Raw genomic sequence first — 25960 nt, 5'->3', positions numbered from 1 at the left:
TTACATTACTATGTAGCCACATTCGCTCTTCATCTCTAATGTATCTAGAAATCACTTTCTTGCTCCCCAAACATGCACACATAGAAACCATTCTATAAGCTTGCTTTCGCTGAAGGTAAAGAATCATCCTTCCCACTGCTAACTCCAACACAAGTTAACCCCCTCCTCTCACAAACCTGTCCAGCGACTCTTTCTCCACTCCAATAAGCACCCGTCGTAGTACCAAGCGCCACAAAAGGCGACGTATGCTCTCCAGCAAACCACAGGCCCCGCTCAGCACCAACCCCCGCACCAGATCGCATAACCTCAATATCCCGATCACCTTCCTCCAAACCAACCTGGAAATTACAGTATGATCCGAATCCAGCATACTGATCTGTCTGCCAGCGAGTAGCGAGTATGGCATCGGGAACACAATCTGGCGAAGAAGCATCGTAACCAGGCAACTTGGAATAGAAGGGCTGGAGCTTCGAAACAAGTGTATCTTTGTATTCCTTTGAAGAGGGATCAAGAGATGCGATACTTTCGACTATATGTGCGCCGCCTGGGCCGTATGTGTAGAAGAGGAGAGTTGGATGAGCGCAGGGTTTGGGGAGAGAAGCGATAGACAGACATTCTTGGTTCCATTCTAGATCTTCGGGGTGATCGGCGTAGTTTGGTTGAAGAAATTGAGTAAAGACTGGGTTGACGGGGAGATGTGGGTTCTTCTCTGTGGAACTTGTTTGCCAGAATGCCTTGGGGAACTTCACAAAGACCTTTTCGAGACGGCCATAGGAAATACTCTCGATTGCTTTGAGGAGTCTGGGTGGAAGCGCTGGAGTGAATACGTTTGTGTTGTGTTTGAGCCAGCCGAGGGGGCAGGTAATGACCACGTCGTCGAAGGTGAAACGGTCACCAGATTTTGTTGTCACAGATACCTGGCTCTCATTTGTGGGTGTATCGCTTTTGCGAAGTGGAGCGTCGATATTGACAACCGGGTGGTTCAGTTTGATGTCAGCATGGGATTGGGCCTTTTTGGCAATTTGTTCTAAGATTTTCGTATATGTTCCAGCGACAAAGTAATTATCTGGTTTCAATCGGGTTAGATCAATCAATTAATCGAGATAGTAAGGGGGCTTCAATACGAACATCCATCAATGCATTCTTCTAAGCGGAAGAACCTCAGACTTTGTCTCTTTGTAGGCTCTCCTACATAAGCACCCCAAAGTCTGCATGCATCGAGACAAAGCTGCTGTTCTTCTTCTGAGAAATCTGTCTCTCGAACTTTGGACAGGAAGAAATCATATAGACTCTCCTCCGGTCGAATTTTCTCTCGTTGTTCATTGCTGTACGTGAAGGCTTCTGCAATTGTTGTCCATACGAATTCTGAGACCCTGGTGCCAAGGGCTTCGCTAATGAATTTTCCATCTCGGGAAACCATATAATTACCCCCATCAGGGTCATATGTGACGGTTTTTGTTGCCTCAGCTAGGGACATGATGGGGTTCTCGCCCTGGCCATGGATCCAATTAGGCCCGCTGTAACGTATTAGCGCTTTGATTCTGGGATTCAGAGCAGAACCCTGAATCCACTTACAGATCCACTCTATGCCCTCCTAAGTTATCTTGGCAGATCTGCAGATCAAGAAAACGAATTAGCTCGAAACGCTTGATGGTAGACAACCATTGATCCATTCGTTCCTTGGAAGAAACAAGCAAGTTAAACCGTTGTTCGAACAAGGGAAATATGACCTACCCTTCCGCCAACACGATCCCTAGCCTCCAGAATGGTGACTCGCGCTCCATTTTGGATGAGGATATCCGCGCATCGAAGACCCGCCAGGCCCGCTCCAATAATACCTACGTGCGGCTTGGAGCTCATGGTGTGTATTTGCGAGTGGAGAATATGGTTATCGCGAGAAATGAAAGGACGAGTGTATTGGAAAGCTGATCTGTACATGAAAAGTTGCCTGATGGAGAAAAGGTTTCGGCGGTTGATATTGAAAATAGCAGAGAAGCGGGACCGGAGATCACAAATGATTGGTTGCCGTTCGCATGGCCCTGCCTCTTTCGGGGTGTGAGGCCTTCCCGATAAGACTTAGAGACGAGATACTAATTAAGCGTTGACATTGATAGGTAATGAACATTAAGTCTTTGGGCAAACTAACGAATCGTAGGAATTCAAATATTCTAGTGTATTAGTATTAAAAGCGGTTTGGTTTGCCTTAATTGGATGGAAAGTTTCAACCACATCCATGTATGCACTGTACCAAGTATAGATCAAACCAGTGTGGAAATTCAGTTGTTCACGGATTCGACTTCATGCGATTAACCTACTCTATGTGGAAGACTCCCCCGTGCTTACATGTAGATCACAAGTGGCCTGCTTCTCATATTTTGTTCTATCCTACGTACTAAGCATCGATGTTCCAACCGGAATTTTCATTGCGCATTAGATACCCGAATTGTTATAGACCTCGTAGAGAACGCGCAAGCGTAAGTATTTCCGTCAAGATTCTTATTCAACTGAGTCAGACCTCTTCACGCTTGTATTGTTCTTGATATTAAGTTCACGATTGGTTGTATCTCAAAGAAAAAAAAAGAGTTGAAATGCCGTGATTTATTCTCGACAGCACTATTTCGCTTCATTCAAGTTTGCGGAAAACTATATGATAGGAGACCATGGCAACTTGTGATTCCCAGTCCGACACAACAGAAATCACCATATCCCATTTGAAAAAGCTCAAGTGCCGGAAGACCCAAAGGAAGAGGCAGAAGTCGACATATTCCCCATGAATGATGTAGAGGCATCCGCCGGTTCTCGCACATCAGATGACGAAGTTACAGACCCCTTCCTGGTCGACTGGGATGGGCCTAAAGATCCAAACTCGCCTATGAACTGGCCTAATAAGAAAAAAGCTCGACAGCTAGTTGCAATGGGGTTCAATAGGTTTCTATCGTGAGTGACCGACATATCTAAGAATTAAATTCGAATATCTCATGATAATGACGCCGATTGAGAAATGAAACCAGACCGCTATCTTCCTCTATGTTTGCACCAGGCGAAGCAGATGTCCTCGCCGAGTTTAATACATCAAACACCATGATGGGTTCATTCGTCGTCTCCATTTTCTTACTCGGATACAGTGTGGGACCTCTTCTCATTGCCCCTTTCGCCGAAATTTATGGTCGAGTACCAGCTTACCATATCTGCAATTCTTTTTTCCTGATATTCATAATTGCCTGTACAGTTTCGCAGACACTGCCTCAGCTCTTGGTATTCCGCTTATTGGCCGGCGTAGCTGGCAGCTGTCCAATGGCTCTCGGCTCTGGAACAGCCGTAGACTTAATCAGAAAAGAGAAACAGGCTGGTGTAATGGCCATCTGTGCTCTAGGTCCTATCATGGGTCCTATAGTTAGCCCTTTGGCAGGATCATTTGTCTGCGCGAATCTTGGTTGGCGCTGGGTATTTTGGATCCTCGCCATTGCAGTATGTTACTCCTCCCCGTCAGCCCAGATTGATGCTCATAACCTTGGAATTGCTCTACAGGCCGGCGTCGTGCTAGTTACAACAATGATTTGTTACCGAGAGACCTATGCGCCCGTCCTTCTAGAGCGCAAAGCCCTTACCCTCCGCAAAGAGGCAGGCAACGAGCAATATCGCTCTAAGTTTGACCGCAACCTTCATCGCAAACAGGTTTTCTACATGGCCTGTGTTCGGCCATTAAAGCTCCTCTTCCTATCACCTATCGTGCTCTGCATGACTGTCTTTGGCGGAATCTCGTACGGCTATCTCTTACCTCATGTTCACTACTATAACCGCCATTTTCGAGGAAATTTACCATTGGCCCAGCGAAATGACCGGCCTCGCCTATCTTGGCTTTGGTGTTGGTTGCGTATCCGGCCTCATAGTAACGGGCCAGGTAGCGAACAAGGTAGCCTTGAAGCATTCTGCTCAAGGTCGTTTTTTTGCCTGAATTAAGACTTGGACCCAGTGTAGTGAGCTGTTAGCTCCTGCCCATTGGACTATTCTGGTACGGATGGTCTGCTGATAAGCACATACATTGGATTATGCCTATCATTCAAGAAATAAATGGATGATCTCGTTTCAGGAATCAGCCTAATCATATTTGGTAATGAATTCGGGTGCTTTGAGGAGAATCTTGGATTTTTCGACGCTTGTAACACTTTCGCTCCTGGGCAGCATGTAGATTAGCTCCACAGAGCAACGTAATCTGCACTGCCGCATTTCCTGGGCGCATCCTTCCCGTGGCGACAGCACTGAGATGCATGGTTAATTGGTTGCCTTCTAATCAGTTCATATACTCCCTATTTCAGTGTCAGCGGGAACCCCAGTGAGTCTGATGCTAAGCATTCTAATCCCAGCGGCGGCCCAAGTGACCAGGATCAATTATAGATAGATAGAATAATAATAGCAGCATTATTACAGGAATATGCGTAGGCTACTATTATATAGGCTTACGCCGGATTCCCACAGCTAAGTAGAATCCGAAGACTAAATGACATGTGATTTAGAGCTACATTTTCTACTAAGTAGTTCTTTGGCTAAAAGTGCCATTTCATTTGATTCTGAAAGCCCGAAAGGCTAATAACAACGCATATTAAGACCCCAAGACAAATGCACCGGGTCCTTGGTATTGAGCAAGAAGGAATAAAAAAGCAAATGATACACTCATAACAGAAAAGGATGCTCAATACAAAGAAATTGAGCAGACCATGCGCCTGGAAGGTTCTTTCTTGCATGCTGAGTGAGAACAGCAGAAAGTTCCCAAGAAAGAGACAAGTAGCATGAATAAAAACACAAAAGCACCACCTGCAACATGAACTCCTTTTCATGTGATGAGATCGCGCCTGGAAAATAGAGAGATAGAGAAATGGCTGAGAGGATATGTACGTTTCGGATACGAAATGAAAGGGTATCAAGTAATTTCAGGGGTGGCGGAGCGGTGGGAAGAGAAAGCCCGCAAGAACAGCCTCCATTCTGTGAAGATCAACTCCAGAGAGTAAAAGAGCATGCTTCGAGGGGAGCGAGTACTGCCTGGTCGCATAGAAGACACACTGCAGAGTAGAGTGTGAATGCGTTATTCGTGGCATCGAATGTAAAGTATGCGAGGCAGAGCTCGAATGACTTGTTGGAGGTTTTTGTTGGTGCTGAGTCAACTTAATCTTCCCAAATAGTCTCTAGGTCCAAATCCTGTCGACGTTCTGCACCACAGACACTCCATCGCTTGCGACCGGCACGCATGGTATTGAAAGAGCTGGTGGAAGACACGTCGGATGTGCCTCGTCGTCGATGGTTATTGCTTGCCGCCTCGGCATCAGCTGCCGCCTTGAGCTGCGCGATACGATCATCGTCTTCAACAGCTTCCGCTTCAGCATCCGGAATATCCGGAATAGTCTCTGAGACGAAATGCTCGGGCTCCGAGATCGAAGGCTGGTCGGAGTTGACGGGATCGATGAAGTGGAGGAGGCGGAATGGACAGGAAAGGCTTCGTTGTATTTTCCGCCGAGGGTTGGAGAGGGAGAGGTCTGAATGGTAGGTGGACTGCCGATAGGATGTTGGAAATGTGAGGGGGAGGTTGAGCGTAGGCGACCGATGCGGGGGAATGTCTGGGGCATCAAGACCGGGGAGGAGCCCGACTGAGAAGAAGGTGACTTGGGCATGGTCTCGAGCTCTGCGTTCTCAGATATGGTCTCAGAAATGTTAAGCGACCCCATCCGGGTTTCGATGTGATCGTCGGCGCGCATCTGCAAGGGCAGGGTTCGCTTTGCGCCATCGGCAGAAGTAGCAGGGGCACCACGACCGTTAACAAAAATATATCTTCCCCTCGAGTCCAGCCCTGGGGAAGAATATGCGCGCGTCATCGATGGCATGCCGGGGATTCCCACCAGTGATCGAGAACGCAAATGCGATCGGGCTAGAGGGGATCGGGTCCGAGGGGGTGCCGGCGGTTCGGGAGAGACAGACAAAGTGATCATGACGTCTTCTTTTCCCACTCGTTCCGTAGAGATGGCAGAGCTGGACCTAGGAAAGTCGCTGGAGTCGGAATGATGGGAGCGCATGGTCTCCGGTCGTTGCGACCCATCCATGTCTGTTGTCGAATCGAAGAAAGGGGGAGGGGGATAAGGGGGGGAAAGATGGATAGGGTGATTCACGTCGGGCGCATCCTGCAATAAGAAAAAAGTAACAAAGACGGAAATAGAAATATTGGACCAGCCAAGTCTCCAGAAGATTGGGAAGAGAGTTCCGGGAGAAATAAAAGGGTGGAAAAGGTGGAGTAGGGAGAGAAGGAGAGAATGAGAGAATGAGAAGCGTTAAAAAGAGTTTTTGAGGCGAAAAAGGGCGGCAAGTCCAGACCGCGGGACCCTGACAGACATCTGGACACTTGATACTTGGCTTGGATCTTTGATTCGAGGTTTTTGGGACTGGGGAAAGACGACGATGTCCTCCAAACTCAACCAAAGACTCTCATTGGTTTTCGGTGTTCTTCTATAGCAGGAACTTCCCTATTGCATTTAGCAAATCGCGGAGTTGCTCATCCATGGATCGGTTGATCACAGAGATAGGATCCCTCGCTCCACCAATGGTAAGAATGCGTGGCCGCAGTTTATCTGAACGTCGTAGTCCTGTACGCAGTACGCAGTACGGAATACAATGCGATTATTCCTTGACCAATCTGTTTACGACGTATTTAGGGTGTTTCTAATTGCATGGATATGGAAAGGCAATATTCTCAATCAATGCACGTACCACAAGCAAATTAGATATACCGAAAGCTGCCAATGATTCTAGGCCTTCTCTTCCAAGGTTAAAAATGTACACTACCTATGCCATAGTATGTATGTACTGACGTAGGCCCGGTGAAGAATTTAATCGAACAATTCAAAGTTTGATCTACGGCGACTCCGAGACGCTACTACTACTAGTATATTCTAGGTGCACTACCCACTGGTAAATGTTAGAAGTAACGTGCGAAGAGTATCCAGAGTGCAAAATGAAATCATTATTATTGGCAGGGTCTTAAATTTGAAACATTGTGTTATATAACAGGAACACAGGAAGGAACACGGGAACTAAATATACTAGATATTATACGGGGTAATCATGTAGGTAGTAGTCGAGAAAGGTAGTAGAGTGCGAGACAAGAATAGACAGAAGCAGCAGAGAAGCTTGGAATCATCAGTGGCATTTGGAGTGCAAAAGAGCTTCCTTGCACTTGGTTTCCTGATCTTGCCGCACGTATGTCTCACGAACTCCATCACCCTCATTCTTAAGCACCACCCAATTGCCCATGCCCAAGTCTTCAGGTGCAATGCGCACACCAACGCCACCACCTCCAACGATGATATTACCAGGGCGATAGGATGGGTCCGCTTGCATACGTCGAATAGCTGACACATGGATCTCAGCATCCAGCGGCACATCACGTACCTCACCTCGGGGAAGCGGCCAGCGAATGGGCTTCCAGGAACCATCATCCCTGAGATCCATACGGCGGAAAGGCAACCACTCCATAATACGCCAGGAAATGACCGAGAAGGTTGGCAAACCCTGATTGAACTCGAGACAATCGTGCTTGGAACCCTTAGTGCTCGATGTGTGTAAGGCATGCCAGAAGGCGCGACTGGCAGCAGATCGCTCTTTCCCATCTGGGGCAAAGCGATACTTATCGGGATCTTCGTCTTTTTCATCGTGACGTCCCTTGACACGGCTGCCGCGGCGTTTGCTGGCTGTTTCTTGAATAGGGGTGTAATCACCAGCGTATTCCTCAAGACACTGGAACTGCTTCATTTTGCGCTCATCTAGCTCAAGGCCTGCCTTTTGGGCCTCCTGGACCATCCACACCAAGGGAGCGTGGCTCAGAGCCCACTTTTCTCCACCTTCCAGCTTCCATCCACCGCCAATGTCGGCGTGGCAGCCAGGGAACCAAACTTCGTGGATGTCTTGTTCCTCATCGTCACTGTCGTAGTCGTCGTCATCACCGTGGCTGGGCACGAGGAGTGAGAGGCCGCCGGATTGATTACTTTTGACGGATGTGAGGTCTTCAAAGGATGGCTTTCCGTTAGGAACTGCCAGGCTATTACGCCGAGGAGAAGACGCCCGGTAGCGATTACTCTGCTCCACACCCAGGGTGCTGTCGTTCTCTCCATGTGATGAGGGAGGATGAGAATGATGGCCATTAAGGTGAGAGTGATAATAGGTCTCACCCTCTTTAGGACCCCAACCGGGATTTTCAAGGACAGGGAGGGCACCAGTGGATGCCGCTTTTTCGTCTTCGGCGCCCTCGGAGTCGTCGTTCACACGAATAGCCGGAACTTGCTCAGGCTGTGCCTCTGATTGTTGTTGTTGTTGCTGCTGCTTGCGCCGTAAAACGTCCTGGTGATGAAGGTGCAGATGGTGTTGAGCATCAGTATGGCGTGCCAGATGACCCAAAGGAGTGGGAAGGTGGTGGCGATGGCGTCTGTTCTTCTTGTCATGCGGTCGCTTACCAGAGATCAAATCTTGACGGAACTTGGCGCGACGTTCATCAATACCGACAGCATGGCGAATGACTCTGGCTGAACTGCGGGCAGTGTAAGGAAACTTGCTGCGCTGCATCCACGCGTTCTCGAATTGTGGTACACTGTTGACCGTGTCGAAGAGTCCCATGAACTTGATGCGCGTGATCGGGCGACTGAAAGTTTCACGGAAAGCCTTCATATATTCGAAAAGTTTCTTGGTTTCCTCTTCATCTTCGTCTGTGCCGCCCTGGCGCTGTTGCCATTTCGCAAAGGTCTTCCAAGCAAATCGGATCAACTCCTCGTTACCAGCTTCGAGAAGACCGATGTAATCGAGCATCTCAGCCAAGAAACGAGCAATATATGAACCGCGACTGAAACCAATGAAGAAGATCTCATCTCCTGGAGAGTAGTATCGCATCAAAAACTTATAGCCGCCCATCACATGCTCGTCGAAGGAAGATCCAATGGCTGAATCCTTGGCCTTTTCGTACCAGGACCTGATGCGCTGAATGCGACCATGGCTAGTCAAAGATTTTGTGGTCACATATGTTCCAATACCAGGTTGATAGTAATGGTATTGGTGACTTTTGCTGCGATCAAGCATCTATTGGCGATTTAATTAGCGAAACTGTCCTCTGTCCGAGAATCGTAGCAGTGCTCAACCCACACGAAAGACTTTCAAAACATTACTGTCAGACTCATCACCAGCAAATTTGTTACCAGTGCCGTCAAAACAAAGCACAAATTGCTTTGGGGCCTGTGAGGGGCCTACGTGATGAGGAGTGTGTTCCATAGTCGCGAAAGACTGTATAATCCCTCTAGCGGCCGTCAGGGAGACTATAAACCAGGGAAAAAATTCGGGGATTGGGAGGAGAAGCTGCAAGCTGCCTTGAGGGGCGCTATTGCCGCGAATCAGAGATCGCCGAGCCAAGAGGCCCCAGGAGGGGGTTGGATAAGAATGTTTTCACCGTGCGTGCCACATCCACTTGGACGATCGCTGCACTTCCGACTACGTCAAGCTCCGGTGGGTTGACGGTGGGACTCGGGGACTGGCACATTCCAATGACAGCATTGATGAAGAATGGATTTATTTTGTTTTATTTTATTTTATTCTATTTATTCTATTTATTCTACTAGTATTTTATTCTTTTTTCCTGTGGTACATATTTTTTCCCTGTTATAATGTGATTCGTCTACGGAGTAGATAGTATTTGACTTTACATGTCCACCCCCCTTGAACGCCATGCTCACTAGCATCAGGTGAAAAAAATATCGCCTTCCCTGTCCTTCCCCAGAGACATTGAACCACAAGGCTGACCCGGTTCCTGCTCATGTTGTACGGATAACCCCCCAAAAAAACGCACGGAACTTTATAGCGGCGTAAGCCAGCCAATGCCTAGAGAGCATCGGATCGCATTGCTCTAGTTTTGATCTGGCCCGAACGGGTCACTCGAAGGATGCACATCCCTTTACTTAGTGGGGGTTTGACGGCGCGGCGCATGCTGAATGGAAAAAGTGGCGGAATAAAAAATGAAACAAAAAAGCGAGAGAATCAGAAAACCCTGCAGACCGAGTGTTGCTCGTTGCTATGCGACAATTATGGAGACTAGGGGAGGAATAGGACCCATGATGGCGCCGGGGCTGGGCCTATGAGACAAATCCTACCAGAAAGAGTACATGAGATGAATGGTTCGGGATATTACTGTCGATCTTCTCCCCGCTGCAGAGAGTGTCCTCATGTCAATAGCTGAATCGATACAATTTTAGGGGGCAAGGAAAAGAGGGGGCGTTCGCCGGATCTTTTTTCTGATTCTTTCCTCAGGTCCGCACAGCTGGGCCTCTAAATCGACACTACGCTGCCACTACGCCAAAAGTGTCAGGTTTTTCCACATCGTGGGCCGTCCGGGACCCACCTGTCTGTCCCGTCATCTGAAGATTTGATCCAAAGTTTGAGCAATTATGACGCGGTCCGAGATTCTGTTCGGCTTTAAGGAATTACAATCCTGAGAATCCATGTGTTTTCATGGTGGACTCGGTTCAGCGCTGAAATTTTCGCCTCCGAAAAGTTTATGTGGCTCTTCAAACCTAGAGCTGAAAGGCCTTTTCTCAAGGCGATCGATGATGATTATTCTTCCCTTCATGAATGTATGACATTGTTCGCCCGGTCCTTCACCTTCAGCTTGTTTGCGCCATCATCCCTCGCGGGAGCTGCCGCGTTCCCCCCGGATATCGTGGTTTCCGACCCGTGGTTAGTGCAAGTTTCTTAGTTTCTTCGAGTCATTGTTTGGTCGCAAGCTCTAGGGTCTTGATAAACAAGTGGGCAGAGCCCCATGATCTTCTTGTTTTTCTTTTTTCTCTGTTTTTAGTTTCATTGTTCTGGAATTATGCTCTCGTGCATAATAGACCTGATGCATCTCCTCCACGAGGGTTATAAAACCGGATTGACTATTTCGTGTGACAGCAGGGACCCTGAAGGGGGGAGGAGATTGTTGATGGATCAAATTCTGATTAATTCATAATGATGACTGGCAGCTCCATCTGCCAATGACCAGTGGCGTAATGCGGTTCGTGCTGCAAAGCGGCCCGTTCACTTCCTTGGCACAGACTAGAGCCCATAGTCAGTGGGCGAACGGGTGGGTCTATCGCTGATCCATCTCGCGCTGCAACACGATCAGATGCTGAGAGAAAGGGTAAAAAGAAATTCCAAAAAAGAAGCCCATGCAGCTGCGTCGAAACAGTAAATTGACGCCTGAGCTGCAGTTACATTGTGCATTCCTTGCGTCGAACGACGAACAAGAAAGTAAATCCTGGTGTGTATTACAGTTTCCATCACTTTTCTGCTGTTTACTATGCTGCGTATTCCTTGTTGTGCATTCGGTGATCTCGGATCACTCCGTACACGTTGCACTATCTGGCATAAAAAACCTGCTGCCAGGAGATGGAGATCGTCCTCCAGCCAGCCACCGAGAAGGAAGAAAATAATGTGTGTTTATCCGATCGGGAGTTCCAAAGCGTCAACTTAATCCCCACTTAGCATTGCCACGGTCCATCTGGCTGGATATCGAGATCCTATTGTGGGGCGCATTGACTCCATCCGAGATTCGGTTCCTCGTACACCGCTCCTGGGCCTTGACACTAGCCCCTATTGGTCTCTTTTCCCCTGGAGACCAACACGGAAAAATGAAGAGAGAAAAAAAAAACAAACCAACTCAACTCACAATACATACATATGGACGGTAGAACAACAAGAAACACCCATGGAGTGACGTAAAAACCTTGTCCTACTTTGCATCCCCGAGCTTAACCTGGTCATAATTCCTTTCTCGTGGTATGATGAGTCTCTTTCTGGCCAAGTTTGCCTTTTGGCACAATTCTTGACGTGCCGCGTTCAATTGCATCGGGCCCACCCCCTTTCTCAATCCATCATGAAGCTCTCCACCAAGGGGAGCCCGTATGGTGATCAATTACTTGGTTCAGCCACTTGTCGTAAAGCAAAGAACGATGGTGCAGTGGGGTCAAGTCATCACCAGCTGGACCTCCTCGAGCTTGTCCCACGCGGGGCCACTCGTTTCATTGGTAGTCGCGGTTTCTTCTGAGCCACATAAGCAGATCGAGTCTAGGACCCTCCGGACCTATCCCCAATCAGATCTGGTCATGTCAGTCAATCAACTATTGGCGATAACAAATCCGCCACTTATTATGCTCCACAGTCCTGCAGCTGAGATGACCAGGTTGCCCGCACAGCTCGTTTTTAAATCTGGCGCTGGAGTACTTCTCTATTTCCTTTCCCCCCTGATCTGGCCGGCTGTAGCCTTTTTTTCCTCTATTTATTTTCCTCTTCTTTAATTTCTATCCTTTGGAGTGACACTGTCTGTGTGAGCCTCAGACCACCGTCACCATGTTGAGGAGAATTTCTACCCAGTTCAAGAGGAACAAGGACGGCAATGGCGATGCTGAATCTAAGCCTGAAAAGCAGAACAAGCGCTTTTCCAGAGCTTCACCTCCGCGCAAGTCTTCTACCAAGGAGATCCCCGAGGATACTCACCAAGTGAAGCGCGCCGAGGTTGAGGCTGTTTTCGAGAGATATGCGCAAGCTATTCACGCTTCGCGCGAGCCTCTGCCCACCCAGACTGGCGATGGTACCTACCAGAAGCATGAGGAGTCCAGTGGACTTTTGGGTGACCTCAAGTCTCTTGGCTTCCGTGATGTGAACACTGTCAAGGACTTGATCAAGAGCAAGGCCTCCGGCGAGCTTGTTGACGACAAGACCTACCTTATGGAGCGTATTATTCAGGTATGAGAAGCTTCAATTGCAATTGAACCAGAAATGGTCGGTCAAAATGCTAACAATATGCATTGCAGCTTGTCGCCGGCATGCCACCCCACTCTAAGAACCGTACTGAACTCACCAACCAATTCCTCGATGAGCTGTGGAACACTTTGCCCCATCCCCCTCTCTCGTAAGAAGACCCTGCGCTATCTTGCGCCAAAGACTATTTACAGAGACTCCGTACACTAACATTGAATCTAGTTACATGGGTGATGAATATGCTTACCGTTCCGCTGACGGCTCCAACAACAACCCCACCCTTCCCTGGTTGGGTGCTGCCAACACCGCATACTGTCGCACCATTCCCCCCCTCACAATTCAGCCTACCGGCCTGCCTGATGCGGGTCTGATTTTCGATACCCTGTATGCTCGTCAGCAATTTAACGAGCACCCCAACAAGGTCTCCAGCATGTTCTTTTCTTGGGCCTCTCTGGTCATTCACGGTAGGAATTCCCAAAGCCATTGACATGTCGAAAACTTTCTAATCATTCCCAAATAGACATCTTCGAGACCGACTACCGTGACCCATCCAAGAACAAGACCTCTGCCTATCTGGATCTTTCCATTCTGTATGGTAGCACTCAGGATGCCCAGGACCTCATCCGTACTCGCGAGAATGGTAAATTGAAGGTCGATTCCTTCTCCGAGGCTCGTATCGGCTCTCTGCCACCTGCTTGCGGTGTTATGCTTGTCATGTTGAACCGTTTCCACAACACTACTGTTGAACAACTGGCTGAAGTTAACGAGAATGGTCGCTTCAGCAAGCCCAGTGATCGTTTGGACCCCGAGGCCACCAAGAAGGCTTGGGCCAAGCGCGACGAGGATCTGTTCCAGACTGGTCGTCTGATCACCTGTGGTCTGTTCATCAACATCACTCTTTACGATTACTTGCGCACCATTGTCAACCTCAACCGTAGCAACACTACCTGGTGTCTGGATCCCCGTGCTCAAATGGAGCAGGCCGGTGCCACTCCTTCTGGTCTCGGTAACCAGTGCTCCGTGGAGTTCAACCTGGCCTACCGCTGGCACTCTACCATCTCCCAGGGAGACGAGAAGTGGATTGATCAGCTGTACCTAGATCTTATGGGCAAACCTGCTGACCAGGTTACGATGCCTGAGCTCTTTGCGGGTATGCAGAAGGTTGTGAAGGGCTTGGACGCAGACCCCGGCAAGCGCACCTTCGCCCACTTGAAGCGTAAGGACGACGGCAAGTATAATGATGAAGAGCTGGTCAACATCCTCAAGAACGCTACTGAGGACGTTGCCGCTTCTTTCGGCCCCCGCAATGTTCCCAAGGCTCTTCGTGCCATCGAGATTCTCGGTATCGAGGCTTCCCGTAAGTGGCACGTCGGTTCCCTCAACGAGTTCCGTAAGCACTTCGGCCTGAAGGAGTACGAGACCTTCGAGGAGATCAACTCCGATCCCGAGATTGCCAACAGTCTCCGCCACCTGTACGAGCACCCTGACTTCGTCGAGCTGTACCCCGGTATTATCTCTGAGGAGGCTAAGGAGCCCATGATCCCTGGTGTCGGTATTGCCCCTACCTACACTATCTCCCGTGCTATTCTGTCCGATGCTGTTGCTCTGGTCCGTGGTGACCGTCACTACACCGTTGACTACAACGCCCGCAACCTGACCAACTGGGGTTACAACGAGTGCCGCTACGACCTGAACATCAACCAGGGCTGTGTCTTCTACAAGCTGGCTACTCGTGCCTTCCCCAACTGGTTCCAGCCTGACTCCATCTACGCTCACTACCCCATGACCATTCCCAGTGAGAACCGCAAAATCATGAAGGACCTTGGCCGTGAGCAGGACTACTCTTACGAGCCTCCTGTCTTCACTCCTTCGCGTGTTAACCTTACTTCTCACGAGGCCGCTAAGACCGTCTTGGGTCACCCCAACGACTTCAAGGCCTCTTGGAGCACTGCTCTCGAGGAGTTGTTTGGCAAGGGCGAGTTCGACACCAAGCAACAGGATGCTATGGCCAAGGCTCTCGGTACCGAGGAGTTTCCTAAGCTGGTCAAGAAATTCTACGAGGAGACTACTCTCCACCTTATCCAGCAGAACGGTGCTAAGCTTTCCAAGATCAACCAGATTGACATCACTCGGGATGTTGGCAACGCTGCTCATGTATACTTTGCCTCTGCTCTTTTCGGTCTGCCATTGAAGACCGAGGAGAACCCCAGTGGTCTCTTCACCGAGCACGAGATGTACATGATTCTCGCCACCATCTACTCCGCGCTCTTCTTCGATGTTGACCCCACCAAATCTTACGGTCTGAACCTGGCCGCCTCCGCCGTTGCCAAGCAGCTTGGCTCCGTTGTCGAGGCCACCGTCAAGGCCGACACCAACAACGGCCTTCTCTCTGGCCTCATGAGCAGCTTCCGTCCTCACAACAACGCTCTCCGTGAGTTCGGTACCGCTGGTCTCCGCCGCCTCCAAGAGTCTGGTCTTACCTCCTCCGAGATTGCCTGGTCCGGAATCATCCCCACCATCGTCTCTCTCGTCCCCAACCAGGGCCAGCTGTTCACTCAGGTCATTGAGTACTACACTGGTGATGGCAAGCAGCACTGGGCCGAGATCAACCGTCTCGCCAAGGAAGACACCCCTGAGAACGATGAGAAGCTGTACCGTTACTCCCTGGAGGCTATCCGTATCAACGGTACCTTCGGTGCCTACCGCAAGGCAGAGAACGACATCTCCGTCACCGACGATGGCAAGACCGTCGACATCAAGGCTGGTGAGCAGGTCTTCGCTTCCTTCCTCCAGGCCAACCACGACGCTAGCGTCTTCCCTGAGCCCCTCGAGGTTAACCTCAACCGTCCCCTCGACTCCTACCTCCAACACGGCAACGGCGACAACACCGCTTTCGGAAAGGAGATCACCAAGATTGCCCTCGTCGCCATGCTCCGCGTCGTCGGTCGCCTGGAGAACCTCCGCCGCGCCGCGGGTGCCCAGGGCCAGCTCCAGAAGATCAAGCAGGAGGGTGGCTACTACGTCTACCTTCGCCAGGACGGCGGCTCATACTTCCCCTTCCCAGCATGTAAGTTCCATACTCCTATTCACATTAAACTTGATTATAAATCCAAGCACGATGCTAACCTATTTTCAATACAGCCCTCAAGCTTCACTGGGATGGTGACTTCGACTTCGTGCAGCCGAAGCAGCAGAAATAAGCGCTTTTCTCTGCAATCTGATCAAAATCCCGCCTGTTATTATATTGGACATTTACCGTTCCAGGGTTGGAATAATGTGCGGTCTCTCCTTTGGGTGGCCACGTTTTACGTTTTGAGTTTATTGTTTCAGGGACTGTTGTCCTCCAGGATATCCAGAAATTGTTCTTCCAAGGTTTGTTGCTTTGTTCCTGTAGTATATAGCTCAATGATGACAAAGCTTATAATATATCAACTCTGTGCCTCTTAATCTGTAGATCGAGACTAATGTAGATTCGTAACTTACGCGGTAGACCACAAGACAACAAAGAGACATGATATGTATGTCGGTCGATAAGAACTAGAAGTAGTAAATAATTCACATTGGTATCATAATGCTCAAATCAAAATACTCCGATGAACATATTCGCTGTGTCGACGAACAAAGCTGCAAAATAGCAACTATCAACTCAGTCTCCATCCCGGTTATCCCATCCCAAAGGCTTTCCTCGGGCGCCTCAACATAATTCCACTCCTGCTTCGCACTCTCCTGTCCCATCTTCACCATCCCCGTCCCCCGATGAGTCCACCGATATGTATACAAATTTTCGCACGAGAATTGAACTACATCAGCTTCTCTGTCATTTGCTGCAGCGTCCAGACATGACGATAGCAGATATTTTATTTCACGGACGAGCAACTGATCGCCGCGTCGGTAAGAGCTTTGTAAGGTTTCCAACATCTCGATGTGAGATTTTGTTGACTCGATCAGTTTATCTGGGAGACTGATATGTTCGCATTCGGATTGGGCGATAAATTGGCGGAGGGCGATACAGTGAACTGTGGAGGAGAGACAGATGAAGTATATTGTTGTGGGGGAGATACTTTCAATGTGAGAAGCGTCCATGGAAAGCATAGGCTGTAGGATCTGAAGTTCAAGTTTGTCAGGTTAGTTTTTTTTTGGGATCTTTTGTGTTCAAATAGTGGGGGAATCTACCTCGCCGAGGAGTAGTGAGTGTTCAAGAATATGGCAAAATCGATCAGTTTCGATGTATATTGTCATTTTGAGTAGATTGATGATATCCCTGGTGGAATCTTGGTATGTTAGTTTGGTTTATACGTAGATCTTGGTATTGCTTGCTGAGATCGTGATGGCCTCTTACGGAGTATGATGAAGAGACCGTGTAGCCATATCATTGCTTCGAATTGGTAAGTGTATTTGACTGTGCTGAATTGGAGAAGATCTTCGGGGAATTGGAAAAAGTAATCTTCTAGCTGTGATTCCGTCTTTATCCAGGGTGGTGAGCCAATCAGGTGTTCCTGCACAATATTTTTCACAATACTGTTATATAATAGGTCAATGTTAGTAAATCTGAGTATAGATTCAGTTTGTAGTATACTAGTAGTATCGGTAGGTAGCGATGAAGGGCACAAGCGCACCTGATAAATGGGTTGAACAATGCAAGATATGTGTGAGAATTGGATGATTGACTGATTGAGTGCCACTCGTCGTCTGTTACGAATGGAAGTGATATGTTGGAATCAACTCGCGGTCGAAGGATAGTATCCACGCAATTCTGGGCTAGGGATAGAGAGCTAAAAAGTATCATAATAAGTTATCAATCATTTTTTAATGGCCTCTGATGTTAGACATACCACTCTTGCAAGCTCAATCCGATATTTGTCCTGTACATCATGTCAGAATTAGGAAGAAAACGGCCCCAGAAAAGAAGTTTATTACCGACGGGCCTGTTCTCTAGCATAGAGAGACTGATTCCACATTTCCCCATGGCCATGGTCTAAAACAATCCTTGCAAGGGCACACCATCGTAGTGAGGATTCGGCAAACTGTTCCGTTGTAAACCAGGTATAGCTGAGCAGAAGGAGACAGAGTGCGTTTGCTGCCGTGAGTTGGTCGTTCCTCAACGAGATATTTTGAATCGACGAAAGAGTAGCAAAGTGAAGGGAGTCTCGATCTATGATAGCTCTTTTCACTTTGTATCCGGAAGCAGTATGCCCATATAGTTCCAAAGCCACTGCAACCAGAGTGCAGCGAACTTCTGGCTGGAGAAGCAGATCCCCGAAGGCCAGCTCAAGGGGATGGTCATGGCTTAGTTCCAAGCTTGTACATGCCGGGATGATACTATACAGACCTAGTGCTGGGGTTGAACTGAGGAATCTCTCGACAAGCGGCGACAGAATATCATATGAGAAAGATAATTCTGGCAAGTCTTGTAGGAAAGGCGATATCTCGGTAAAACCGCCATTTTGCGACGATACGGAACCATCATCTTCTTGTGAATTTCGGAGACTATTCCGGGCAGAAGACTAGAAAGGACAAAGATGTGAGTGACTTCGCTAGACAGCAGGTTATCAAACATACCCTAGATCGAGGTATTCCTTTCGGAGGGCGCCCGCGCGTACGCTGTGGTCGGTCATTGGTACATCTCAATTCCAATCGTTTGCATCTTCCACAAGGAGTTCCAAATGAACATTGTGTTTTCTAAACAAAATGCAGTAAGCAACTGGGACTTCAAAGTTCATGCTATTGTATTAAAAATTTCAAGAGACTTTACCAGTGAGTGACAACGGTCGCATGCCCTTAGGGGAGTGGCCTCCAACGGCGAATCAATGTCCATAGCGAGACTTGATGCCCAGCTTTTTGTTCCACACCCATCTGTGTGACCTGCGTATGCCAAGGGAAGGATTTGAGTTAAGTCTTCAAATGTTTACATATAGTCAATTCCCCAAGTACCGACTGTTAGATCCAGTCTACGTGGACCTGAGAGAAAACAATTGAGACCCTGTGACGGAGATCGTACTTCGATTCTCCATTTTCAGTCGTCATCGACCAATGAGGGCTTAGGTGTGACATTCTAACTCAGATGATAAATTCGGGAGCCTAATCCTGCAGATGTTTCCACTGGTGGGGTGATTTCTAGTGGTATCTTTGCCCCCGGAGGCGTTTATGCTTATTTTGTTATCAAAACTCGCGCCTTGGCAGCCAACGAGCAAACAAACTGCAATCAAGATCGTCGCTTACTTGTTTCAGATCTACACTCGGCCTTCTGGAAGAATTGATTGCCGGAAAAAACTCGGGAATCCTTTCTGCATTGAGAAGATACCATGGCAGTGCTAGCTATAGACGCGTAAGGTATTGAAAACTTCCCAAAACTTCATCAATCATGACATTCCCTCTTCCGCAGCACAATACAAATCCACAGTTAGACTTTAAGCTCCACCCCAGAACCAGATAAAACAGCCGCCGGGAAATTACGTGGCGGATCGTCCCCAATAAAAGAAAAAAACCAATAAGTACCTCGTATTAGCACACGTGGACACTTACCCTGAGCGCGAAATTGCTTGTTCATGCCGTGCACGGTCCATCCAAAAAAATACTTGGCTGCCTAGGGACTAAAGAGCTTCTATGACCCTGAAGTTTTCCCTGTAGCTTTAACAATGTCAACTTGGAGCATAAAGTTCCAATGCTCGATCGGACATCCGAAATACACCGCTTTAACAATTCCGAAGTAGTCTTTATGGAGACTAAATATGGCCCAAAATGAGCTATTTCGATGTCACTGCATGGAATCTGAACCTGAGTGGCACCGATAACCAAAATATTCGGCTGTGTAAGATCACCCTCGCTCATCTGACAATTGACTTTCACCTATGGAGGATTGAGTACTAATGAAATTGCGTGCTTAGTGATTCGCCGATACCGACGAAGTCTTGTGGCAATACCGGGATATGGAGTCCCGATATTACAGTGTTTGATGCCACTAGCAGCACGCCACGCGACCAGTCTGGAGGCTTTATTGACCCTCGCTACTCAGTTTCGCGTCTCTCAAAAATTACTCGAGTGCACGAGAGAAATAAATAGACGAAGCCCCGATCTTGCATTGGACAGTCATCAACGAGCTGTTTCAACCCTCCGATCGAGTCTATCTCGCCTACAATGTGGGAACGGAGACATCGAGGAGGCCATAGCAGTATCTATGATACTGTGGGTATTCGGTTGCCCAGGGCATGATATTTGGTCTATACATCTCAATGGGCTCATCGCCTTACTCGAAGCCACGCCGTTACCAGGTCTCGATACTCTACTACCGCTATCGCTTCATAGACTCGCCACCGTGGCTGCCGCGCATCTCGATATCAAGGCGATTTCAGTCGGTAGGACAGAACCTAGCCAAAGACTTTGGCTTCATTGGAGATTATGCCCACCAGAAGAAATATTAAGCTTTCCCATGGAGGAGAAACCCTTCTCGGCATGGGAAATAAGTTTCGGTTATCCGGAGACTCTAATGACAATTATCGCCTTAGTGTCCGCTGTTGTCGAGGATGATATCTCCGGGCGTCAGGTCGATCCTATTTGTATGGAGTATCTGGAACGACTCGCGGATCAAAAGTTTCCTTCGGCTGAATCCAACGTGAATCTGATTGCTTTTCCTAGCTTGATACCCAATGCGCGGAATGAAAAGCTAGCTCTTCTCATGGAGACAGTCATTATCAATTGGAGGCCTCCTTCGATTACTGATACCATGTCGCTGGAAGCGAGTATTGCCCTCACTGCCATGTGGGAGGTCATGAGAAAGGCGACAATAATCTACCTATGGCGCGGTGGTTTTGAAACCGACGTTACAACTACTCTATCCAGAGAGCGGCAACTGTGTATCCATAGATGCGTTCATGAGATGTGTAGTAACATCGATCAAGTCATTCAAACAGCTGAAAAGTTTCATTTGCCTATGGCTAAGTCTCTAATGTGGCCTCTAGCAGTTATTGCAAATGAGGCTTCAGGGTCACCAGACTTGCAACGAAAGATCATGGACTATATTCGACGTATTGATGCCTATTTTATGATACCTCATCATGAATTGATGGAGACCGTCCTCCGACAGCTGTGGGAGGAGGCGAAAGGGGGCAATCCTGATGCTGCTTCTGGTGTTTCTATAGTATGCCTGCACTCGATATGTTTAGAAAAAAATGTTAGACTTCCTTTCTTGTAAAGCTATATCCTGGTTCAAGTTTAACTTGACTTTTACACACGCAAAATAGTTTTACTCCGATTTTGTAATATACAAGTGATCCATTCAAAAGGGAAGTTCCTTTCAGCAAGCATTATTTGTCAAACTTTGCATGTTATACTTTGAACAACAAAGGAGAGATAATAATCATAGCTAGCGAATACTTTGCTGGCGTAAAATTGGAAAGAAATGAAAAAAAAGAATCGTAGCGATTATCCCCAGGAAGAACATTGAGACCCATAATTTCCCTTGAATTTTATCGAAGATTAAAACTGTCATCATTCGCCTCCAAGACTAGGGGGTATTCCGAGTCGTTCCTGCGTGATTGAGGATTAGTATACTCCAACGTATCCTGCTTGAAACTTATCAGTACTTATTTATTTAACTTCTCAACACCTTTGCATTTCGCTTCAACTTGAACTTGAAGTTTCCCACACGTGCAGTACTTTCTTCTAGGAGCTTATGGCGAGGAAATAGTGTTCCAGTTGTGACCCGGAAGACCCAACGTCACGGTATAAACAAAGTCTGTTGAATTCAAGTTCTCATATAGCCTTAATACGACCTTCAAGTTCGGGAATATCATAAGAAATAATTACAACTTAGAATTGACGGAGCCCTTCCTGGTCTTCTTGAATTCTTGAACAGCAAAGTCCAGATTCTTCCACCACTCTTTATCAAGCGTGGACTTCGACTTCACTGAACGGTTCTCCCAATTTTCAGCAAGTCGTTTCTCATCCTCAACCCATTTCTGTCCCTCACTCGCCAACCAAGGCCCGATCGCACCAGCCACCTCAGAAATGTTCTCCAAATGCAAATTGTGCCCAGCCTTCGGAATAATAACTTCCTTGACGCGCCCATAAGCCTTACCTCCACTACCCCCAGCTCCAGTTCCCGTGCGCTCAGCAGCCTCTGCCAGATGACCCGAAAGCCAGAGTCCGCTTTGAGCCCCATTGACATACAGCACAGACGGTCGCACACTCGGCAATGAGTCCCAAGCAAACATTGGCTCTGGGCGATAGAATCGCTGATTAGCGTATAACGCGCCACGCAGATCGGGGACAGTCAAGGCATCGTGAGGCGCTGGGGGACCCTCGTCGCCAAGAAGATCTTGTTCATCGGGCAAGCCGAGCTCCTTGTGGCGGTTGAAGTTGGGTCGAATGTACGAGAATGTCTCTTGATGCTTGTTACTAGTGAGCGTTACTGGGCGGGAATCGTCAGATGAATCCGTTTCTGGGTGGATAACGGTTGGGAGGTCGCGGAAGCCATGCTTGCTCCATAGTTCCAGGACACGGGGGTCCCAAGTCTTTAGTAGTTTCGCGGATACTGCGGTCGCGAATTCCCGCGAGGGATATACGTCGGGTCGCTTGGCGAAGGCGCCGATCCAGGCGGGGCCGCCTGCGTCCGGCATGTTGTGGATGAATGGGTCGAGGAGGATCATGGAAGTGAATATACGTGGGTGAATTAGGGAAAGGAGAATTCTATAGAGATAATTAGCCGGTGGTACTTTTGTTTGCGTTCATCTCATTGATTGTGGGGAGGGGGCTCTATCCCTATTCTCTGAGTCAGATACTTACTGCTGAACACCACCAAGACTGTGTCCGACACCCATTATCGGCCGTGGCATCTCATCTCGGAAATGGTTGATCATATGCAGCGTGTCACGGCTCATGTCAAACCAAGAGGCTGGAAAGGTTATTAATATCAGTGCTCAATAGATATTTCGCCATGCTCAGAATACCGGGTTGGACTTTGAATAGGCGTTTACTTACGGTCATTACCAAGGTAGTTCTCGTTGGCAACACCGCTATATCCTTGATGGAAACTCTCAGTGCACCAAATAGCTCGGATGCGAAATCCATCTTGTCGAGCCCTGGTCATAACTTCTGCCCATAACGGCTCAAGCAGCTCCTATATTATGGATTTGCATTAGCATGATTCATGGACGACTACATTCTCGCTCTATAATACTGACTTTGGGCAAGCCATTTCCAGGGACAGCGACCAGGGTAATGTCTCCGGGTTGGGGATTTGTATTGTCGACAGGGGTATATTTCTTAACGGCCAGCTTCAGGGGCGCTTCTTGGGTGGTTGTTGCATGCGGATATTCTCGGATGTACGAGGCATCAATGAGATGCTCCGCAACAGTGAACGCGGAGCTCGACATGGTGGACTGGAATCGCAGTGGATCAAACAAATCTATAGGATATGACTATGTGCCTATCAATGGCGAAAGAAAGTATACACGGCGGGCAACGCAGATCTGAGCTGGCGATCTTCAGACTATATCAACCCATCTAAGGTGGAGGAAATGACGTCCACAGTCGGCTTTTTCATGTGTGCCGCGGTTACACTCCACAGCAACTTGAAACGACCTCGGGATGCACGGATCATGTTGACAAAGACGACTCGCTTCATAAAACATGACCCCCCTGGCCAGTGACACGCGGGTCTTACGTTATTTTGGCCCCCATGGCCCCCAATATCCCCCGCTTTTCATGTCTTAGGCTTGACCAGGATGGCTGTCGGCTGCTCGCCAACAATGCAGAACTGTTTTCACTAGATAAAAATGTACAGAAAGTGTTGGTTTTTGAAACCCTCATCCTTAAAGTAATACAGCAGATGTTTGATATAGCCTGTGTCCACAACGCCGCCGTTCCAGAGGATCCAACATACGCTTATCGGAGATAGACTCAAAGTCAAAATTGTGGAGAATAACCAAGAAAGGTAGTAAATAAATACAAAGCAGAAACCCTCCATATCTATAGAAATACACCCAGGTATCATGAAGAGAGATTAGAGCTTGAAATCGCTGAAGCGGAAAACCAAAAAGAAAAAAAAAACAACAGAAAAAGTCAATGCGTTCTATGTGTGTCATCATCGTCCGTTAAACATTAATCACTGCCGTTTTTTGAACTGTACAGACGCCCCCTGCGAAGGATAAGCGATCGACCATCCCTTGAAATGGTACTCGCAATTCTTCGCAGATCTGTTGGTCGCACAGCATCGCGCCCCGGGAGCAAGGCGCATATCGTATAGAAATAGAGTTCTGGCAAGCGCCAAATTTAGCTCTGTCCAACCCAGTTTCCATCCCACACAGGATCGGGGTCCGATTCCGAATGGAACGAATGCTTGATGCGCTGCTTGGACGCTCTCTTCATCCACGCCAGCAGCAGGATCAACAACAAATCGCCAAGGACGGAATTCATCTGGGTTGTGAAAGTAGTCGCTTCGGCGCATCAACACGTATAGGGAGGTAGCGACGGTCGTCCCCTCTGGGATAATCTCGTCGCCTACCTTCAAGCCACCAGGGAGAACACATCGCGGTGAGCCGTTAGGAACGGCAGGAATAAGTCTCATGGTCTCATTAATACAAGCTTGTAAAAATGTGCAGGAGTTTAACTCCGGCCCTGGGCGAATCTCGTCCTCACTGGAAAAGGCGGCGCGGACTTCGGCTGCGAGTCGTTCTAGGGCATTTCGGTCATGGACGAGGTAGAAGAAAAGTGCGCTCATTGTCGCGGAGGTTGTGTCGGTTCCTGGGAACATGCCTGAATTAGTTTCAAAGTGTGTTTCAGGGAGAGACACATATGATTCATACCGGCTGCTAATAATAGCATTGACTCTGTCCAGAGATCTTTCAGGGAGTACTCTAGGCCTCGCTTCTCGTCTTTGGCGTTCATCATGATTGAAAACGCATCATTGGTTTCGACGTTGTCTCCCATCCCTACGCGGGCCTTGGCGCGTTCATACACCCACGTACCGGCTGAAACGATATCCTTGTACATCGGGGCAAGAAATATGCGATCGACTTTGTATTGCCACACTTTTGGTTGAGCGAGACACTAAATTCATCAGCGTTAGATATTATTCTGCCTAGAATTATGTATGGCAAAGGTCTGGGTTTGTTAGCATACCGCCATTCCTCGATGGGACATTTTTGAATAAACAGATGGCACCCATCTGAGATCAGGTGAACGAAGCATATCAAAACTTTTTCCGTAGGTGATATCTCCAATAATGTCGAATGAAAGCCAGTCGCAAACTTGCGTCATGAGCTTTGGAGACCTCCAACCACTGGCATCCAGGAAAGAAGGACTGTCGTCCTTTGTGCCCAGCAGATCAGTAAACTTTTCGACATGCTCGAGAATCCGGCTTTCAATCTCATTCATACCACGCTGTGAAAAAACAGCAGCAAGAGTTCGTCGCTTGAAAGAGTGCACATTCTTGTCGATGGCACTCAAGACGTTCGGACTTCGTCGGCTGGCGCTGTAAGCAGCCCATGCATCGACTTTGCGAACATTGGCCCGAATTCCATAGATGTCATTAAGTGCATCCCGTGTGTTGAACCATAAAGTATTTGGGCCAGCCCTAACGATGTCACCTGAAGTAATGTGGAGTCAGTATAATGGCCCCCAACAACAGCCACGCCGCTTTAGGATATGGGGCGAGAAAATGATGTATGAGGTTTGGGGCTTACCATATTGATCATGCCAGGCACGATTTTTTAAATGGTAATCTCCTCTATAGGCATAGAAGGAAGGATACCAATTTGTAATTGCTGCCAACTTAGGACCAGGATATTTGGCCAAAGGGTGGAAGAATAGTCGGTATACTGCTATTGTACAAGCCTGCACAATGAATTATGTGTATGAGAAGCTGTCATGGAAAGAGAAGGTCATGAGTGTCTTACATAGGCCAGTACAATGGCTGCAGCCATACATAACAAAAGGAGCCTCATATTGGAGGTGGAGAGGGAGAGGGGGAGGTGGCTGGAACTGAACGAATGTAGAAGGTCAATAAGCAGTATCAAGAGGCAAGATCAGAATTAAACTAGAACAGCGGTAGAAGAAAGTATTATACTTCGGTCAGACTGTGGTCAGCAAGGCCACATGGAAATTAATTTTAGTACGTGTATTATTCCACTCCTGCCATCGGAAAATTTCATGC

General features: G+C 48.1%; 9 protein-coding genes across 9 annotated transcripts; 3 read left to right on the top strand and 6 right to left on the bottom strand.

The window, feature by feature from the left end:
• Positions 1-92: 92 nt before the first annotated feature.
• Positions 93-1860, bottom strand: N7478_009890 (flavin monoamine oxidase family protein; the record flags this gene model as incomplete). The annotated part of the gene is made up of 4 exons (XM_056926104.1): positions 93-1066; positions 1129-1517; positions 1576-1679; positions 1735-1860. 4 exons carry the CDS (start codon positions 1858-1860, stop codon positions 93-95), a joined length of 1593 nt encoding a protein of 530 aa, XP_056775474.1.
• Positions 1861-2770: 910 nt separating this feature from the next.
• N7478_009889 (MFS general substrate transporter) lies at positions 2771-3960 on the top strand (the record flags this gene model as incomplete). Its single annotated transcript, XM_056926103.1, has 2 exons — positions 2771-2937; positions 3012-3960. 2 exons carry the CDS (start codon positions 2771-2773, stop codon positions 3958-3960), a joined length of 1116 nt encoding a protein of 371 aa, XP_056775473.1.
• A 1200-nt stretch (positions 3961-5160) lies between these two features.
• N7478_009888 (uncharacterized protein) lies at positions 5161-6089 on the bottom strand (the record flags this gene model as incomplete). The annotated part of the gene is made up of 2 exons (XM_056926102.1): positions 5161-5528; positions 5594-6089. The coding sequence occupies 2 exons, from the start codon at positions 6087-6089 to the stop codon at positions 5161-5163; spliced, it is 864 nt and encodes a 287-aa protein (XP_056775472.1).
• Positions 6090-7179: 1090 nt separating this feature from the next.
• N7478_009887 (T6SS phospholipase effector Tle1-like catalytic domain-containing protein) lies at positions 7180-9294 on the bottom strand (the record flags this gene model as incomplete). Its single annotated transcript, XM_056926101.1, has 2 exons — positions 7180-9105; positions 9169-9294. 2 exons carry the CDS (start codon positions 9292-9294, stop codon positions 7180-7182), a joined length of 2052 nt encoding a protein of 683 aa, XP_056775471.1.
• Positions 9295-12399: 3105 nt separating this feature from the next.
• Positions 12400-16010, top strand: N7478_009886 (peroxidase/cytochrome P450 family protein; the record flags this gene model as incomplete). Its single annotated transcript, XM_056926100.1, has 5 exons — positions 12400-12795; positions 12864-12961; positions 13033-13274; positions 13331-15877; positions 15952-16010. 5 exons carry the CDS (start codon positions 12400-12402, stop codon positions 16008-16010), a joined length of 3342 nt encoding a protein of 1113 aa, XP_056775470.1.
• Positions 16011-16365: 355 nt separating this feature from the next.
• N7478_009885 (uncharacterized protein) lies at positions 16366-18425 on the bottom strand (the record flags this gene model as incomplete). Its single annotated transcript, XM_056926099.1, has 7 exons — positions 16366-16914; positions 16984-17081; positions 17150-17328; positions 17427-17582; positions 17643-17672; positions 17728-18297; positions 18370-18425. 7 exons carry the CDS (start codon positions 18423-18425, stop codon positions 16366-16368), a joined length of 1638 nt encoding a protein of 545 aa, XP_056775469.1.
• A 1123-nt stretch (positions 18426-19548) lies between these two features.
• On the top strand, positions 19549-21077 carry N7478_009884 (uncharacterized protein; the record flags this gene model as incomplete). The annotated part of the gene is made up of 3 exons (XM_056926098.1): positions 19549-19618; positions 19695-20944; positions 21048-21077. 3 exons carry the CDS (start codon positions 19549-19551, stop codon positions 21075-21077), a joined length of 1350 nt encoding a protein of 449 aa, XP_056775468.1.
• Positions 21078-21608: 531 nt separating this feature from the next.
• Positions 21609-23180, bottom strand: N7478_009883 (uncharacterized protein; the record flags this gene model as incomplete). The annotated part of the gene is made up of 4 exons (XM_056926097.1): positions 21609-22494; positions 22591-22699; positions 22786-22924; positions 22989-23180. 4 exons carry the CDS (start codon positions 23178-23180, stop codon positions 21609-21611), a joined length of 1326 nt encoding a protein of 441 aa, XP_056775467.1.
• A 731-nt stretch (positions 23181-23911) lies between these two features.
• On the bottom strand, positions 23912-25730 carry N7478_009882 (cytochrome P450; the record flags this gene model as incomplete). The annotated part of the gene is made up of 5 exons (XM_056926096.1): positions 23912-24561; positions 24612-24855; positions 24928-25394; positions 25491-25641; positions 25704-25730. The coding sequence occupies 5 exons, from the start codon at positions 25728-25730 to the stop codon at positions 23912-23914; spliced, it is 1539 nt and encodes a 512-aa protein (XP_056775466.1).
• Between the last annotated feature and the right edge of the window lie 230 nt (positions 25731-25960).

Source organism: Penicillium angulare (assembly GCF_028827245.1).
Source record: "Penicillium angulare strain IBT 27051 chromosome Unknown utg000007l_segment0_segment0, whole genome shotgun sequence".
Lineage (NCBI taxonomy): Eukaryota > Fungi > Ascomycota > Eurotiomycetes > Eurotiales > Aspergillaceae > Penicillium > Penicillium angulare.
The sequence above is the reverse complement of the archived record's forward strand: the minus strand, read 5'-3'. Positions and strand labels throughout refer to the sequence as shown.